The 19,863-nt window shown below is 42.3% G+C and overlaps 1 protein-coding gene across 1 annotated transcript in view; it reads left to right on the forward strand.

Annotated features, from left to right (window-relative positions):
• The window catches only part of TECRL (trans-2,3-enoyl-CoA reductase-like), a 65,232-nt gene that overhangs the window by 10,326 nt on the left and 35,043 nt on the right, over positions 1 to 19,863 (forward strand). The window contains exon 2 of the mRNA XM_010561457.1: positions 4,631 to 4,682. Coding sequence (XP_010559759.1) covers positions 4,631 to 4,682 — 52 coding nt within the window. The remainder of the gene's footprint in view (positions 1 to 4,630; positions 4,683 to 19,863) is intronic.

Below are 19,863 nucleotides of genomic sequence, written 5' to 3' on the forward strand. Positions count from 1 at the left end.
TAAAATTCTATTATTCAAATTCTTATTGATATTCTGCTAACCTCTAACCCCTAAAATAATTCCTTAGTGCAGGAACTGTGTGATGCAATTACATACAAAGCACCAGATTTGTTATAATTCCTTAACTTACAAATGTGAAAAAGGTATGAAAGTGGATAACTACCTGATTAGCTTGCACCCACAAAAGGCAGTATTAACTTCCCATAATATCTTCCACTTAGTGCTCTTCCTTGAGTCGTAGCCTAAGTAACTAATACGGTATTTTAAATCTTAAGAAGAAATGTGATGCTTTGTGCACTGCTGCATAAAGGAAGGATAGAACTGAAATGGATGACCCAGAAGGTCCTTTCATTCTTGAATTCCTAAGAAATGAAAAGTTGCCTCGAATGGAAAAGTAAAAGTATTTTTGCTATGAAGGTACAGGAAAAACAGGATTTGAGGTTTTTAAATCATCCTTTTCTCAATGAGAAGTGTAACGAACGCAGCCCACACCTGTAAAATCTGCATCTCTTCATAACATTTTTTTTGTGGAGAAAAAGTAGTCTTGAACCTTATACATGCTAGAAACTTACCAGAAAGTTAACTATATTTAAAATCTGGTGTTAGACTACGAGTTAAGAAGTTGGAGGGAAAACTGGCTTGACCATCAAACGTAGAAGATATGTGCCAAGTAGGAGGTGTTTTTACAATGAAATCTGTCTTGTTTTAAATAAACTAAGGGTGGTCCTTCACTCTGTTTTCCCTTGAAAAGGGAAAAGTTGAAAAGTGCTGAAATAGAGGAAAAGGAAGGTTAGAACACTTTCAGAAATAATTTAAAAGAATAAAAGGAGAGTAAGACTAATAATTACAGTGAAATGTTCCAGGGTGTTTTATTCAGTTAGTACAAAGGGTAATAAGAGCAGATGCTGTTCCAGTCCTTACAATTCTTTAGCTTGTATTGATGCACAATGAAAAGAACAAAAGATAATTAATGGTCTACGAAGAGGACACTCTTAGTAGTAAGCTGATGTCTCAGCATCCATCTTCACATTGATCAATATTAGAAACTATAACTTCACTGGTTGTTTTATGAGGCCTTTAAAAAAAAAGGACGCAGAATTATCAAGATCATAAAAAAATGTATTTCATTCTTTTGTGGCTATGGCCTCATTATTCTGCCTGGGAAAGGACACTGCGATTCCTTTATGTCACAGCCCATTCTGAAGCGGAAGGTATTTGTGTTATTTTTCAACTTGCTATCTGTGTAGCTTGTCTCAAGTGGAAGGCTCCTTCTCTAAGCCAGCTGGCCCATAAAACAAATGTCTTCCTGCTCTCCCGGCTGGATGTGTGCTCCAGGCCTTCCCTGGGCAGATGCAGCCCGGACAGCGTGGTGCCGTGCAGAGCTGCCAGACTGCGACGAACCGACCAAGTATGCGCTCTGCCTGGGCCTGAGCTGGCAGGATTTAAACCAGCTCTAGCCTAAAGCAGCTTGGATGTACTCCGGCTCAGCAGTGTTCTTGCTAATGAGCTCTGCCTCTCTCAAAGGTGCGGTACAGAGCCCAGTCCCTGCCAGCTGCAGCTACGCGGTTCAAGCACCAGCTTTGGAGGTCGGGGAGGTGGTGGTGTCTGGTGGTTCACGTCACACCACGTGGATACGCTCACTGGTACGGCTCGCTCATTGTAAGCGCAGATCCTGGCAGGCACTTTGTAACTTTTAAGCACCTGAGGCATGTAAATGGTTCTATGGGTAGACCTAAACCACAAGCTTATAGTAATTTTTTGACAGCTAAATTTAGGTGATATCAATCCCATGGCTGGCATAGCAGGATTTGGAGGGGAGAAAGAACTGAAAGCCTCAGGTTGAAAAATGGGAGGGGGATGTAAAGGTAAAGTTGCTAAGAAGGGCTGGACTAGAAATTTTGCACTGATTGAAGGCAGCTCTGCCCTGAAGAAAACACATACTCAGGAGTGCAGGAGATGGAGACCGTGGGCTCTGTTTTGAGCTAGCACTGCTCTGTGAGTGTGCTAAGCTTAACAGTCTTTCAGCTTCCCTTGACTTAATCAGATGATCAGCTCTCCAGAGCACGGGTTGGCCCTGCATACTCCTTCCCAGAACCCGGCATGGTGAGATACTGATCTCCTGTAGGGATGCAGGCCCTGCAGTAATGCAGCTTATATTGTATTTAGAAAGCCAGATCATCCTCCATCACGTTGGAAAAGACCATCCCTGTCCTTGAGCTGCCAATGCCATCTCTGAAAACCTGTACACCTGCCCTGTGCTAGGACACATGACAGATTTTGGTCTGCAGTCTTGTGCGCCGTGTAGTTGTTGCCAGCTAACAGCACTTGCATCCGTATCTGACGGATTCTGGGCTCCAGACCTCACAGGTGTGAGAAGGCAATTTCAGATACTTTTAGAGGTTTTGAAAACGTAACCCCTCCGTCTCCTGTATTCAAGTGCACAGCGGTTATGCACGTTGCAAGAAAAGGCACATGTAGACTATGGGAGATGTGCTATTCTACTGGATGTTACGTGGAATGGCTTAAGTGCAACGAATACAAATAAAATATTTTCTTTGCTGTTTGAACTGAGAAAGGTAAGATGGCTTCTTCTATTATTCCCTGTAGCCAGGAAGAAAAGGGACCCAGCTGGCATTAGGAACTCAAAGGGAAATGTCTCTTTCCTGGCCCAGTACTGTTCAACATGGTTTGGGTGCAACACAGACCTTGGTGATGTTGGTAAGGGGGAAAGGGTACATCCTTGGTTTCAAGGGGCCCAGCCTTTGATTTGGGTGGAGTTGGCATCGCTCAGCAGGCACATCAGAGAGACAAATCAGGGTTTAAGTAGATGTTCACTTACAGCAGTTTCTGCAAATAAGGACCTTTGCAATGCCCAGTAAAACCCTCTGTAACTGTGGAAAAGAAAGGGTTCCCATCAAAACCCAAAGGAAAAGCTAGGAAAAAATCTGAACTTTACATACCATTTAGCACAGGTATCATTTTACAGCTTTAGATCATTGAAATCTGTATTGAGCTCTCTGCCAGTTCATATCATTACTGGAAACAAGTTGGCTTATTCCTAAGCACTAGTGGCACATATATTGTATATTTGCGTGGGGTGTCAAATTATATTAGAGCAAAACTTTTCTGTCTGTACTGATTTGTTGCTTTTGAGTCAGCAGTTTTATTTTCTTACATCAGTTTTTCTCCAAACTCAGTCTTTTCAACAAAACAACATACGTTAGGGTGCTGACTGATCTCTAGTAGCAGGATTTCTTATGTTCTTCTCTATTTTTTTCATGGTTATTGTCACAGTTCACTAATATCACTAGTAAGTAAAATAGATATATAGATAAACATCACTAATCACACTTGGAAGAACTGGGGCTACAGGCTAAAGATGGTGCCAAGAACTAAGCAAGGCTCAGTAAGTTGATTAATGTTTAAGCGTATGAGTTCTAACTAATGCAATGAAACAGGAATTGGATTGCCCAGCAAACCCCATAGAAATCTTTAGGTGGGAAGAGACAGACAAGCTTCTGCAGAGCAGAACTGTTGTGTTCCTCTGTAACTGCCAAGGAGGCTGTGTCAGGAAACTGCCACATTCTGGTTAGACTGAGGGAAGCTGGAAATGAGGTAAATGAGGTAATGAGCACCTAGCCAGGGAAAATGGTGCCACGGCTGTTTCTTTACCTCAACCCAAAGAAATTCTGCTGCTCCTCAAGATTTTGCTATATATCACCACTACTTCATACTGGTATTAGCCTATGCTGCACAGGTGCCTAAAGTCTCCAGGGAAGATGTTTTTCTGCGTTCTGCTGTCTGACTGCAGCAATGAGGTCTCTTGCTAGAGCCAAAGCAGATCCCTATAATTAAGACACAGTTCAATTTACTTCTCAGTCTCTGTGCTTAAATGAACAATATAGAATATTAAATCAGTGTCAACTGCAAAGGGATGGTCTTGTTAAAGACCAGACCCCCTTACCTCTTGCCACCTCAATCTCAAGCTCAACATATTACTTCCTGAAGTGTTCCATTGCCTTTTCTTGTAAATGTAAGGTACTTCTAAGACTTTTGCTCTAGTAAATTCTGTGTTTCTCAGATACTTTGTACAAAGTGTATTAAGAAATCAATATACATAATAAAATAGAGCCTAAAAGGCTTCCAGACTGCCATCTAACACTGTGACACCTGAATTGCTTCAGTGCACATCAATGACAGCATGCAGAAGCAAACTCATTTCAGGCAGAAAGGACAGAACCTGCCCCTCAGAAAAACCCTTTCATGTCTCTAAGAGATGTGCCCCAGCATGCTTGAACCTAACTTTAAAGCTAACCCTTCAAGTTGTCCCACTGGTTTGATCTTGGGGGCAGTTACTGCCTCAAGCAGGGCCAGCAGCTTTCCTTCTTGACCCTTGGGATTTTACCCTTCCATTGGTCAAGTGGAGGTGGTCCAGGTAATGTATAAATCAAATGTGGACAATCCTTAATAACATATCAACATGTGAGAGCAAATTTGCTGATTTGCTTCATTATTGCCTAAGGAACTTGTAGACAAATTGAATCATCTTGTTATTAGAAGAGGGGAGAAGGGATCCTCCAGTGAAGAAGACAGAAGAACTAATCTGCATGCATTTTGTTTTCTTTTCCAGGTACCTCCATCATCTACCCTTCTTGATGTGAAGCACAAATTTCACAAAGCATGTAAGTACTATGGCTAGCAGGCTGGAGGCATGGTTAGAGGCCTTTCAGCTTGGAGAAATTGTCAAATTTATTTTTCATGAAATCTCGCATGAAAGCTGAGACTGGCTTGACAGCTCCAGTGCTAAATTAGAACAGTGTTTGGACTAAGTTTCTACTGTAGCTATCACAGATGTGAGAGGCTGGAAGGAGAGGACTGCGTAATTTATCACTGCCAGCCCATGAGCAGCAATACTTTTCTACCCTCTTTTTAACATTACTCGGTGTCAATTCAAGACCACAACTGCATTTGCCCTCCCAGTGTTATATTAGATAAGCTTCGATAACATTAGACTGTTTCAAGCTGGCCTTAAACAGACCATGTAGACCAAACAACTACTGTAGTGGGGAACTCGAGCGCAGAGCAATTAAATGACTTACCTGGGATCGTGCAGGCAATCTGACAGACTTCTCAACTGACTCAACCACGTCCAGTTCCTCAATGGTCAGGACAACCTCCCTGTCTTCTAGTACCACTTTTTTTTGTTTTTCATATCCATGAGGAGGGGAGAAAATAGTGGAGGAGAGGGTGATTTTTGCACATAAACTGCAGATATGGACCTTGTACATGAGAAAAGATGAGAGCAATCATTCTCAAAAATCCGTCTTTTCTTCCTATCAGAGAACAGAGCAGTTTTAGTGGATGCTTCCTTTCTGCCTCCTTCTCACCACATGCCTCCAGCCCTTACTAGAGGGAGGTGGTTGAAAAAGTGGGAGAAAGAGCAATGAAAGTAGCCAAGTGCCAAAGTTTGATAGCATTTAGCTTTATCCACTGAATTGCTGGCCAGGATTTTGGGGAGTGGGGCCAAATGTACCTGAAACCTACAGGATGTATATGTGTGTATAGTGTGCCTTGAGTTCTGAAAAGACAAAATACTGCTGTATTTGTGTTTCCAGAGATCCTAACTGTGCCACCCTTGTTCTTACACTGAGAAATGTTTCTCTCACTTCTGCCTGTGGGAAGTAAGGTGCTACTTGTGATGAGGACTGGTAACCTTGAGTGTCACTCATGTTTGAGATGTGCAGGTCTATGCAAGGCCTATTAACTTGAACTGGACTTCTTAGAACTGCAGAGGTATTTAGTTGAGCAGAAAAAGGTGCAACAGGAACTGAGGGTTGGAAGTGAAGGCCAGAGAAACTCAAATTGGGAATGAGGTATTTGGTTCCAAGAGGCAGGAGGGTTTACTCTTGGAGTAAGCATCTTAGATGATGGGCTTTCATTGATTTTACAAAAAAGGGTGTATTCAACTAAAAGCTAGATGCCTTTTGCAAAAAAAAGGTTTAGTCAGACACTAATACTCTGAGTTCAGAGTAGGGTAAGTAGAAGAAATATTATGCTCTTCCTCTGTTGTTAGAATTTTATAAAAAACTAAAGCTGAAGGCTTCTGTGGTTGCACAAAGGTTCAGTTGATAAAGCAAAAGGCTGCTGACCTGACTGCTGTAAAACTAGTTTTTTTCACTTCCTGTAAGGGCTTGTAAAACGCAAAATGGTAAAAGTTCAAAAATTCCACAGCTGCATATGAAAAGACTGAGCGCATAAGTTTTAATATTTCCATAAGAGTATGTCCTCCCATCAGTTTGTGAAACGCAGTGCATTTCTGCCTAGACTCTTTTAAATCAATTGAAACTGGATTTATATTGATGCAGCTTAAATCAGTTCAAGATCACTGGCACAAAGGTTTATGCCAATTTAACTGTAATGAGGTTTTTAATAGATTTGGGCTAAAATGGTGCGAGCCTGTGTATAAGACATTTCAGTGGTGCCTGTTTTCATATTTAGAGGCATCTTACTCCGCAAATACTCCCAGAGATGTGAGTGGAGCTGAGTATAAAGGAAGACAGTAAGCAATACAACAAAGCATGATACAAACTATGAACCGCAGCTCTGACAGTACAGCGTTCTATAGCACATGGAAGGGCTGGCCTGTGCATTCAATGCTTTTTCAGTTCTCAGTTTTTTATGCCAATTCCTCCCATTCCCAGGAGTATACCATATCAGTGTCCCATGTCCTTTCTTCCCGTTCCAGCTCTTTGCTTTGATCTCTCTTTTCCAGTTCAGCCTGGATATTGTTGTCTCATGAGGTTCTCCCCTCCTACTCCTTTCCCACTTGCGAAGAGCAAACCTTCACTTTTTTCTCTTCATATAGTTTGGAGGATGACAGCTAATAGGATACAGTTCTTTTAGGCAAGAGCTGAGACGGGGCTGAAGCTGCTCTGTGGATGCCTTTGGTTAGCATGCTATTTTGTACTAGTTCATGCATTCATTTCTGTCATTTCACGTGTGCCAGATTCACATGTTCCCCTATAATCTCTTGCTAAAACGCACTCCTACGCACACCCCCTTACAGTCTCCCTGTCTTCATACAGTCTCCTTTGATCACCCATGCAATTAAGCTTTCTCCTCAGCTGGTATCTTGTCAGCCCTTCAGTGAGAGGAAGCCCTGTGCAGCAATTTCACAAGCATCATGTCTGTCACTGATCAGTGTTCACCGCCTGATTCAAGAAAGGAGGAAAAAGTCTGAATTATGAAGTGCAGCACAGGAGGCTGTTAATCATTAAAATAAAAGAAATGGGATGCAAGTGACAGATAACATGTTACTGTTAAGTAGTTCCTAAGTCAGTCAAACATTAGTTTGGATCTGTGCTTATATGAAAGGCAGAATATGGACTTAGAAGGCCAGGAACAAATACTGAAATACTCCTCAGCCCTCACTTCAGCAATACTGTCTCTACTGAAACAACCCTGGCAAAGCCTAACCCTGTGCTTTCTGTGGCACTGAGTTCAGGGGTGCAATCCCAGTTTTATCAGTGGAGATTTGGGGATCTATGAGCTCTTAGTGGAGAATAACCATTTAAGAAAAACTGCCATTTCCATGGGAATTCAAAGGCTTTCTCCAGACTGAAGACCGCTGTTTTGAACTGGCCCCCAGTTGCTGTAGCCACTGCCCCGGCAGGGACTGGGAACACCAACCAGGGTCGGCAGAGAACAGCAGTTTCCCTGTTGCAGCCTTCCAACCATCAGCTCTACAGGAGCTTTCTGTAACAGATGTTAGATCCAGGCTGTCATGCTTAATAGCAAACATCACACCTGCCCACCATGAATCTGTCTAATCCTTTTTAAACCTACTTACAGTTTTGACCTCAGCAAAATCCTCTGGGAAGGAGCTCCACAGTATAAGTATGTTGTGGACAGATATCCACACTTCTACTGCTTGATGTTTTCTGCCTGAAATTGAGTGGCAGCTGAGTGCCTGGGTGTTACTGGCCATCACACCGTATTATGTAAGGTATGATCAAAGAAGCCTCACTCAAATTGGTGCTGTGCACTAGGTGACTTTACTACTGTTTTCCTCATTCTTTTGGCTAGCTGGCAGAGGTGAAACCAAGCCAAAACCTAAGTCTATAAGAAGGAAGCCTCTTGTCCCATTTTCTCAGTTGCTTATGATGAATTAGGTACCTGGCATTTTCTTTATCTAGAAAGATTATGTTTTCAATGGAGAGAGAAATACCTTGTAGGCTAAACTTCGCGAGCTCTTGTCCTTGGCAATAACTCTTCACCTTTAATTTATTTTTATCTTTGCAAAATGTATTGGACTGGTGGGGGAGGAAATCTTACAGATAGAAAATGAAAAACTGTAATAATAATGCTAATTCAAGTATCACATAACTAAAATAAAATACCTCTAGAACAGGTAATATAGTGGAGTCAGTGATCATTAAATATTTTCAAGGTTACTGCACAAAAGTTGCTGAAAAAGCTCTTGAAAGAAGAGGAAGAACAGAAAGGAGAGCGGGAAATAAGATCTCAGCAATACTGTAACAAACTCATGGATGCAACCTCCTGCACAAGGAAGTAGCACAACTAGAGCTACTCTTTGAAATCAGGAGAGTGAGCTTAGGGAGGCCAGAAATTGCCCTCTAGGTGGAAGGAGCAGGCAGGGAAGGAAGGGCAGGTGGGAGGAAGCCTGGTGATGGGTGGAAGGAAAAAGGGAAGTTGAAGAGAGAACTGAAAACATCATGTGCAGAGTATCCCAGTCTGCAGAGGGGAATGAGGCGCTCAAGGAATAAGGAACATTACAAGCTGCTGGCTGTCTCAGTAAAATATTAACTCCTAAACTTTCAGCTCCAAAATTGCAGACCCCTCCATCTAAACTAACAGATGTTACATAGGGCATTTAAAATAAGCAATGTCAATGAAAGTAAATCATTAAGAAAGAAATTGTCAGTAGATGGCACTCAAGAATAAACGGCATCATTTCTGGACACTATGAAGCTTCAGAAGTCTGCTATGCCATCTTACAACTGCTTCTTGCAGGTATTTCTACAGCGATCCTAAGAGCTATGTTCCCTGGAAAACCACTGAAATATTTTCTGTTGCTTTCCTCTTGAGAGAGGACAAGGAGAAAGACAGTGCAATTCCTTCTTCGTGGTGGGGACCAATCTCTCTTTTAGCCTGCTCCTTACAGGCTGTAGGGCAGTGTGTTGGGATGCATTAATGTGCCAGGTTTCACCTACTGCTCTCATCCTGCATGTTCCCCAGAAGCCATGGGAGAACAGGCAGCCCCTTAGATGTCATCACCCTCCAGACCACCTGGTCAGAGCTTACCCCATCTGACTCCCTGCACAAAAACAAGGCTTCTGCGCAGGCCCTTCCAACACGCCATTTCACCGAGTCTAACAGTCCCACTGACTTCCAAGTGCCTTGAATAAGATCTTTATCACCTAATGCAAGGACATACCTTACCATCTCAGAGGACAAACATAAGCAGAAGTACCGTAGCACACAATTCTTTTCCAGCTGCATGTGAGGCCTGTGCCTATTTTCCCTCCTTCCCTTTTCAAGATGATCTGTTACTGCCTCCAGCTCACTTCTCCCCCCAGTTGCCTGTCAGTAGTGCTCAGCTCAGCCAGTGCTGAGCAGCTGGAAGGAGAGCAGCGGTTTAAAGCCAACAGGTTCTTGTTCACCCCAAACTGTGAAGCAGCTCTTCAAAACACAGAACAGTGGAAGCCAAGCTGGCCTGGTGAAGAGCAAGGAGAAGAATCTTTCATTGCTTAGAAATCACAAGGCAAGCCTTGTGAGAGGAACTTAAGGCACATGAGGTATGAAAACTAATCCTTTAGTGGAAGACGTCCTCTTTCTTTTCTCCTTTCCAAAAAGTCTGCTAAGGGTTTTCGCTCTCTAAATCTGCAACTTTCCTGTTTTTAATGACGTCTGAGAGCTAGTAGCATAATTCCAAGAGTAAGGGCTTAAGGAATAACTCCATATTTTGCCAGGCCTGTGCTAAAACAAAACAGCTGGATGCAGAGCTGTTGCTGAAAAGGACGACTGTTCATACTGCATCACGTAACTCCCTTCTAGAGGCTGCCTGCAATGTTAAACTGCAAGGCTCAGAGAGGTGAGAAAGGATGCTCTGGGAATTAGTCATTAAGAGCAGTACCAGGGAGAATGGTGACTGCTAAGCCAGTGCCTTGCCTACCAGCTCTCTATAATCAGGACTGTCTGATAACACAGTCTTGCTGAGAACCTGCAGTTCCTCTGATTTCTCCACACTGTCTATTACAGCTGGATTCTCAGGTTGAAGAAAGTTAATGAAATCTGTCAATTCTGATGCCTGGAGAGACTCATGTGCCCGATGAATACACCTGCTGGGGAGTTGGAGAAGCTGAATTATGCTATTTATGGCTCTCCCAAGCTGACTTCAGTCTCGGCCTGTCAATCAACCAGGAGCCCTTCTTGTGTCTCATAAACTGAAGAGACCCAAATAAGTTATATCTAGGGCATGGAGCCTTCCAGAGGGATCTTTCTTCTGTCCTAGATTAGGAGATCAGGCTTTGAAAAAGCCAAAATTTTTGAAAGAGGGCCACAATCTGATCATGCCGTGAGTCGCCTTGAGCTGGATGTACTCCCTGGACAGAAAGGCAGCTACAAAGTCTATGGCTTTTAGCAGATCTCAAACTCCTTCCTCCCCATTTTTATCCTAAGTAGTTCACACTAGCCCAGAGTAACAGCTCAAATCCATATATGAATGAGTTTTCAAAGGGACAGGCAATATCCTGCTGTGCAGACTGTCTGCAGAGCTCATAGGCCCAGCATTATGTCCCCAGAGCAGATTTGCAGAGCACATTGGGTTGGCAGTCACATCCAACTATTGTTTTCAATAAATTTTCCCCTCTCTGCATTCATAACAACTCAATTGGAAAGTAACAATGAAGGCGAATCACTAGGGATGGGCAGTTATTGCAAATGGACACTAAGAAGTACAGTGATTTCATCTGGGTAAATTGCTCATTCATCTATGTTGACTTTGTAAATGAAAATGACTAGATTAGGAGGAAACATGATATTTATTTCATCTTATATTTATAATTTATTTTTCTTTTGTCTTAGTCACACAACAGATAGCAATAGAAGACTAGCTTATGATGAATTTCAGTATCCCTCAAATGACACAATTCTAAGCTCTTTTTACTTCTCTATGCCTGTCAACACAACTCAGTTTATTAGAAACTCCTTGAATTTCTTGTTACTGCCACAGTGAGGCTTGTATATACTCAAATTCTTTACTGTTTGTTTTGCAAGCCTAAGCACAAAATAAGCAACAGCTCCTGCCACAAAACTCAAACCAGTCACTACCATCTTCCTCCCCAGCTCACAATTGGAGATCTAATCCGTGAGTAGGTTGCTTCTTGCCTCTGCAGCATGTGCATGTCAGAACAGAGACCTAAATTCTTGCCTTGGCATGCTCCTTTAGCCATGAGGCCAGCCTGTCTAGTAGGCTTCATTTCTGATCTGTGCAGGAAGAAGCATCAGGAAGATGACCTCCTCTCAGCTTATTTGTGGCATATCTGTGCAAATCTCTCTGTACAAAATACAAGACTCTGTCTGCTGGTACAGATTTGTGTGACTTGCTAGGAATACTTTCACTTCTTTTGTAATACCAGTCAGGAAATGTGAACGGCGTCATTGACCTAACACAGTTAAAAGAAAGAAGAAGCCAAAGTGACTTAGCTTCATGCTTTTCTTCTTCAAAGTGACTAAAAAGTTACCTTGAACTTAGACTCCAAAATCTATTCCCCCCCCATTCTGTGTTGGAATTACAGAAAACCAATTCTGCCCAGTTTTCAAAAGGGACAGACAATGCATGGAGTGCTTCAGCTGAAATCGCAGCCATCAGGTAGCCCTCCAGAAGCTGCCGTGCACTTCACAGACACTATTTTGCACCCCAAGCTGTGGCTGTAACCCTCTCATTTGAGCCCTGTCTCATGTATCTCTTGTTGACACTGCTAAAGCCCAGAACTTGCATTCAGACATTTCTAGCTGGGGCGCTGACATCCGGCTTCTTGCTCCCAACTTAATTGGACTTAATAATGAGAGCAAGCTTACGATGACTAAGCACCTGCAGTTCACTTTTGCTGAGCACTTGAATCTCATTATAAGCTGTGGAGAAAGAGATATTAAATCAGTCTGAAAAGCATCTGATCAGATATCCCTGGAGTTTTGCTTTCTGAAATGTACATGTGGTTACAAAGAATATTTTCATTATGAACTGAATTAGGAAACTATGGCTGAGGTTTGGCTCACCCAGCTGCTTTAGAAGCAGTGCACTTAGTAACATAGGACCTTAAGCAAAAATTTTAGGGTCACATTTTTAAAACATTTTGGTCTTCTAAAGATAACAATAAAAGCCAGGGGGCCAGCTGGGCTTTTTGAAGTCTCCTGATTCACACTGAAATGAATGTGATGTTTAAGACTTAGGTCTTTAAGACTTGATTCAAAACCAATGGGAGTCATGCTATTGACTGGGGTGAGTTGTGTGCTAGACAGTTTCTCCCTTTCGAGCTTCATTTTCTCATCCATAAAATAAGAATAATTAACCTGCCTTTCATCCACCTTGGGATCTTTTGTCTGTTTTGGCTGTGGTCCCGTAAGAAACATCTGGGACAAAGAATGACTTAAATATATGCCTAATGACCTATTGAACCAGAGGGAGTAAAATATCTAAAACACAAAAGCCAGGCTATCCATTAAATGCTCATAGAAATAAGATGACCTTCAGAAAAACCAGCAATTTTTAAACCAGCAATGGAAAAAGTGAAGATAAACTCGAAAACTTTAATGGAAATTCACATTCTTCCTCTTTTTTTGGCAGCTGCTGCATCTGATGTTATTGCATTTCATTAGCAGGATTACAGATATCATTTCAGATGAGTAACGTAATAAAAGAAAAGGCAGCGAATCTATTGAGACGTAGCTTGAAGCAGAGCTGGCCCTCTCTGCTCTCTGGGATATTGTTCCCAGCTGAGATTTACAGGGCTCTAACAATGCATCACAAATGACATCCTATGTAAACAATCGGAGAACAAATGTGAGATGCTATTTAAATGCCTCATTAAGAAAAGGAAATTTCATAGCTAGATTCTTTGCTTTTCTTGCCTTTGCAATAGACTTAATTGACAGATCTAGATGAGAAACAACAAAATTTGTTTACCAGAATTGCCTATTATTAGTTACAATGTGTCTTATATTAGTGCCTATGGCTCAACTGAGAAAAGGACAGTGCAAGTCCCTATAGAAGTAATCCAGGCCCTAGAGAATATGTCTTCTCAGGTAAAATGAAGAATTAAAGCCTACTGAACTATTAATAGAAGATGCCAAAGCAGTTTTGGTTTTTAAACAGCTCCTACATCAATTTAAACTCGGGTATTATGGGTTTTGTCTGAAGAACAGATAGACTTCCAGCATTAACCTGGTGTTCACCAGCACATTCATGAGGGTTTAATGTTCATTCAAGGAACTCAGGATACTAAAAGCCCCAGTGGGTCTTCAAGATTGTGAAAAGAATCTCATATCTGTTAATAAGACAGATGCCTGTTGATTATGGCAGGGTCAAGATCACTTCAGGCCTTTAAACGTGCTCTGCATCTACATCGGGGATTTCACAGGAGTCTCTGTGCTTTTGGACACCAGAGCTGGGCAGATGGCTTTACAGAAAGATCCAACAATTTCTCGTATGAGGAGCTGCATGGAATGGGTCTGCGTGAAATGTCCCAGGGACTTCTTGTGAAAGAGAGCCAACAGGCACTGGATAACAGAAGAGGAAGAGAATCTCCCATGCCAGAATGAAAAGAACCTACCTCGTTCTTGGAAAACTCTGGGAGAGCATGAGAAAAAAATGACAGGGCCCATGGTGTCATCTCTGCTAGACAGGTTAGAGAAAAGGCAGCTGCTTCAGCTGCTAAGTTCAGACTTTCCCCCAGGTCTTCTCTGCCTCATGGCTCCCCTTTCTGTGCTTCTGCAGCCCCCAGCTTCCACAGGGCCAAAGGGAGGTGTGGTATAACAAGTAGCTGCAATTCTGGGGTAGGGTCAGGTGAGCAGGACAAGAGCAAGGGAGGCTGTTCAGACCTGAATGTGAAGGATGTCACCCTGTGATGGCAACTTGTTTTGCATTTGTTTACACACACACACTCTCTCTCACATTTGTAGCCTGTTTTTTAATTTCTTTTCCTGTTTGGGCATGGGGGGAAGGAAACCCTAAGAAAACCAAAATAAGAAATCTTTCAAACAAAACTTGATATTTGCCACTGTTTCAAGTTAATGAAAGCAATGCATCAAAGACAAGAAGCTGAACAAACGATTCACAATAAAAATAATGTAGTAGAGGGGAGTTCTGCCTCTTTCTAAATTGTCCCCAAATTGCAATGATGTTGAATATATTTGCTGTTGGAAATTATTTACCATTTAAATAATTGATGTGTGAGTTATACTGGATCTGCAGCTTATGCACAAGCTGGGCTGATGTAAAATGGGCTGGCCTTGCCCACCGTCTGGCTCTCATTGCTACTAATGGGTGTTAGGTGCCTTTGCTCATCTACCTCTGTATTCCAGTCTAGCATTTAGTTATTTCCAGTCCCCCAAGCATGTTCTACCAACTGACGCTAGACTGAAACTAATTCCTATCCCCACCAGTTATTCTCAAAGTTTTCAATGAAGGACCCAAACACCTCATCTCATATCTGGGAAAACAGGGGCACAGGCACCTCTCAATCTCTCAAAAGACTCTGGAAAAAGAAGCTAGTCTCTGAGGCTACCTGGTGTTTCAACTACTACCTTCCCTTTCTCATTATTTTCATCTCTTTTTGAATGTTTGAAAACAAGGAAACATATACACAAATAGATGGGGCTTCTGAAAGTGTGGAAAGCTTAGCAATGTCTAGCTAAGATCAGATGGGGACTTCTCTGGAATATGCTTATCTTTAGGAGATCAAGCCATTTTTTCCTGGAAATAACCCCAGTATCCATTCGGTAAAAGCAGTGATTGCTGTATTCCCATGTAGAAAGCTGACAACATGCTGTTTAGTTTGACCATTGCCAAGAACTGTCTTAATTTACACTGAGATGACTGCATGGCAGCACCTTTGTTGAAGGAACATTTCTGATCCCTAAAAAAATGACACTGTTCTTGAGGTTTTGAAGATCTGTCATAAACTTTCCATTTCTAACTGAGTAGCTGTGTGACTCCAAACGCCCTGGATTCACTACTGGCTAGATGCCTTGATATGAGGCAAGCTTTGAATGTTGCAAAGTATGGCCACATTTCCCTTATGATCTGAACAAGATTTACCACATAAAGGTACAGGCATTTGAGCCCAGGGGAAAGGTGGGTATTTCTGCATATATTTTGTTTTTAGATAAACTATTTAATTATTTAGCATGTATCTTGGAAAGTCTTAACTTTTCCTTTACCTCTTTTGTTGTTACTGTTGTGATGACATATATGGGATGTGGGTTTAAGGGTGCAATCTAGACACTAGACTGTTTTCAGTGCAGACTTACATTTTGACTTGTTTTTTGGATAATATGGCTCATACTTTTTATTTTCCATCAAAATTAATATAGGAGGTACCATGTTTTCCAATCAAGATTTCCAGCTCAGAAAGCTAAGTCATGCTTAGCATCAGTTAGGAGACTGGATTTTCTTCTTAAGGCAGGCAAACTTAACTTCATAGCCTGCCAACCAGAAGTTACCAAAACTTCAGTCAAAGAAAAGAAAGTTTTTAGTCTAAATTATTCCATAAATGAGGTTAGAAAGAAAATCTGGAGGTAGAAAAAGTAAAAAGAGAACAGTACATGGAAAATCAGAGGCTGAAAAAGAACCAGTAAGACAGTCAGCAAACACAAGATTAGGGTTTTTTTCTGGGTTTGAAATATACAGCCTTACTTTCCTCATAAACAACTCTGAATTCTAAAACAAAAGCTGTGCTTCTACAGCATCAAAAATATTTTTGAAAAGTTTCAACTAATTCTGCCTGCAAATAAGAAGGCCAGCTCCAAGAATTGTTACTGAATGGCACCGAAATACAACAAACAGAAGGTTATGCCAGTGGTTTATTTGCTTTGAACAATGTATATTGCTCTCGTTTAAATACATACTAATGGGAAGGCAATTTTTTTTTTTTTTTTATATTCTGCCATTAGAGTGCACGTTCAGAGTTCACAAGCAGTCTAGATGAGATGTGGCTATAACATTTACAGAGGAAAATCAGTAGAGGTCTTCAAAGGCCATTAAGCGTTTGCCATATAGATTGGGATGAAATGTCATCCCACAAGTATGAGAATGGACATACCAAGCAGTACCACCTTAATCAAGTCCTTCATGGGCTGTGTCTGTATAACTGTGGAAAAGCAGTTTGCTGATCAATTTTAAGCATGTTACACTTTGTTCTACATGGCTGCCTCGTGGTTGATGTGCAGACAGCCTGCCTAAGGTTATTTCCTGCTGGGAGAGCTTGGGATGACGGGTCCTGTTCTCTCCACGTGGGCTAGAGGATCACTCACAGCGTGCACAGGAGACGACCTGGAATCAACCATGTTTGCAGTTAATACAATGCCTCTATTCACTGGGGAGGTACTACAGCCTCATTTCACAGCAGGGGAACTGCAGTATGCAGAGGGAAAATTATTTGTCCTGTGTGTAGAGCTGAGATGGGAAAAGCGGTTTCCCAAGCCTTGTGGCAGTGCTCCCGAGGCACTGAAGCCTCTGCTCAACCTAATTAAGGTGGTGGGATGGGGGAATTAAGCCAGCCCAAATAAACTTCTCCCAGGAAGGACATGGGAACATGACTGAGCCTCTGGCTCGCATGCTAGTGTCTGATCTGCTGCCAAAGCAGGGCAGATCTGTGCTGCCTTTTCCTCATGGAGAAACTACAATTTAGCCTTGTTACTAGTTGGGATTAATTTTCAATGCAGTGAATTTACCAATGAATTTATGAGAAATTAATTTGCACTGAGGAAGAAATCATGTCACTTCAAATGTGTTCAGTTAATTGTTGATGGCATTGGTGTGGCCATTAGATAGGAAAAATGCATTGCTATTAGGGGTTAGCAAGGGAGTGCATCCTGATTAGATTAGAGGCTGGAGAGAGCGCTATCCCCTGGACAGTCAAATATTGAAAGAAAATTATACTTCATTAGCATATTTTATTAGCTAATTGACTAAGGAATGGTTTTAAAGAAACGTAGAGAGAGCCTGGGGTAGGACTCTCCTCTGCCCAGTACGTCTGAGATGGAGGCACAAATGAGCTTTTGAGCCATCTCCGCTGTATCAGCTGTGATTGTTGGACCGCTGGGTACTTTCTGATGCTGGAACGTAAATCAGCAGGGCCCCAAGACCACTGTAACATGCACCGGCATCATATCACATTCAGACAGCGTGCAAGCACCGCGGGGCAAAACAGCAACCTTGCCGGTTCTCTGCTCTCTGCCCCTCGTGCAGCTCTGCGGAGAGCTGCTACCTAAATGTACTTAGCAGTTGTGCTGATTGCAGCAGTATCCAAACTAGAGCTTTCTGAAGTGAGGAGGCAATGACCTGTGCTATCAGTGTCCTGAAACACAGCATATCTGTAACATTGCAAGGCACAGCACTGCTTGTTCTCTCAGAACCTGGCACAGGCTGAACATGAACAAAGGTTTTAAAAGAAACGACATTTTACAACAGGCCTTTATATCTTATTGCTTGTGTTTTCTGAGACCACGAGGATGGTGAGATACCTGTGTTTAAATGCTCTTCTTTTCTGCCTGTGAAACCCTTGGCTGGGTTGGCTACTGCCGTGCCAGTAAAGGTATTTGAGCAGTTAAGGATTCAGATAGACAGCAACTGATTTCATAAACCACCAAACACTAAGCCAAGTTTTTAAAAATCCCACATTAGAATATGGACAGGCAGATAGAGAAGGAAGGGTATTTTTAGTCCCTGAAACACATACTTAGTTTGGCAAATGCATGTTCCTTGACATGCAGTTTCTCATGTTTGGGTCACCCTTTGTATGAAGGCTTCGCTGGTAGAGTTTATACTGGGGAAGCGAGTCCTGCTCAAGTTGTCACTTCCCCTGATACCTCAACAATTATCTTTGTTACCCTTTCCAAACTTGTAGAGACAGGAGAATCAAAGACAGATACAACTGCCAGAATACAGATTCTCAGCTGGCATAAATTACTCATTTCTCTTTTAATTGGGGTTGGCATTTCAGAGCCAGAACACAACCATCTGCAGATATGAAGCAAACTCAGTGCTATTTTAGTGCGTGGATCACAGGACGCAGTCCTCCCTGGGGGTCCCTGGTCAAAAGACTCCCCGAACCCATGACGCTGAGTCCAGCTTCACTGACCGACCTGCCCACCACCACCCCGCAGCGACAGTGGACGCCCCTGTGCAGTGGCTGTGTGTCACGCAGGCAGTAAAGGCAGCACGAAGCCCACGCGAGGGGAGCCAGCCCTGCAGGCACAGGCAGGCTGCTGGGGGCCAGGCAGAGCGTGTGTGTCACACTGCTGCACACTCAGCACCTCCTCACCTCCTTGCACCGCTTAAAGGCAGTCCCTTATGGGAACGTTGCTTCAAGCCCCAGGCTTGTCAGAGTATCTGTTTTCTTGTTTCTCTGTATTCTGTTCTATGGTTGTTATTAGTGAAATAAAAGGTGAGCCTCATTCCCTTTCCCTTTCCTTGCCCACGCACATTAATTTAAATGCAAATCCACACTGAAAGATCAAAATTAATTATACTTTCTGCAGCAGGCTACATGGAAAATTGAAATGCACAGGGCTGGCTTTTCTTTTTCCTTTTATCTTTTTTGGTTTTTTTGGAAGTGTAAAGAAGAAACAATGTAGCAAAAATATTAAAAAAACGCATCTAAATGTTGCATGTTTGCTTGCTTTTAGTTTGTGATGCTTTTTGCTTGTCTGAATTTCCACAGTTGCTTTCAGTGCCAAGCTGCTTCAGAAAGAAAATTGAAAGCTTAATCTGCTAGTGGCATAAATTGACCTCTAAATGACAAATAATATTCTGTTTACCACTAATAACAATTGATCTTCGTTAAGAAAAACTATGCTGACTCTTAAGAAATTTGTCCATTATTGCCCGATCAGAATATAGCTAAAGTCTGAGATTTTTTTTCAGAGGAAAAAAAAGGGTGGTAGGGAGAGAAGTGTTCTGTTCCTCAAGGAGTTCAGGCATTTATATAAGTTTTTTCAATGAAAATGCAATCAGGTGAATTTGTGACCCAAGGTGCAGTGCAGAGTCTCACAGGCTAGAATCCCCCATCTGGGCACAGTTGCAGCAAATTAACTGCTTCCAGGAACCAATGTATGGACAGGGCTATCGTGTTTGCCAGATCCTGGGCAAGAAAAGCAAAATTCTGACACTTTTTAAGAGGAATGGCTGCAGGCATTGTATGCAGTATAATACTCTTTGCTATAGAGGCATTAGGTATGCTCTGAAAAACCTTCTGGATCAGGCTCTGTGGGGCTTCAGTGGAGGTGCCAGGGTGTCAGTTACATGACTTTATGTAGGAAAAATAGATACTCAGATTTTAAGCATTTAAGGCCAGTGGGAATAATCAATGGGCAGCCAAAAAGGAAGCATTTAGCCAGACACTTCGTGGGGCTCGGGCTTACTTGCTTAGTACTCTGTGGGAAGTGCATGCTGTTCTGCCCCTTGGCCAGACCCTGTCCTTAGCACTGTTGGTCTTAGCCAATGTCTGGAGACATCGATTCAGTCAGCTCACTGCTTGCTCTCCCTGTGCAAGCAGTATGGTTATAGCTAGATGCATTCATGTATGACAAAAAAACAGAAGAAAGAAATGGATGCTTATG

Source organism: Haliaeetus leucocephalus, unplaced genomic scaffold (assembly GCF_000737465.1).
Source record: "Haliaeetus leucocephalus isolate CR32 unplaced genomic scaffold, Haliaeetus_leucocephalus-4.0 Scaffold145, whole genome shotgun sequence".
Classification (NCBI taxonomy): Eukaryota; Metazoa; Chordata; class Aves; order Accipitriformes; family Accipitridae; genus Haliaeetus; species Haliaeetus leucocephalus.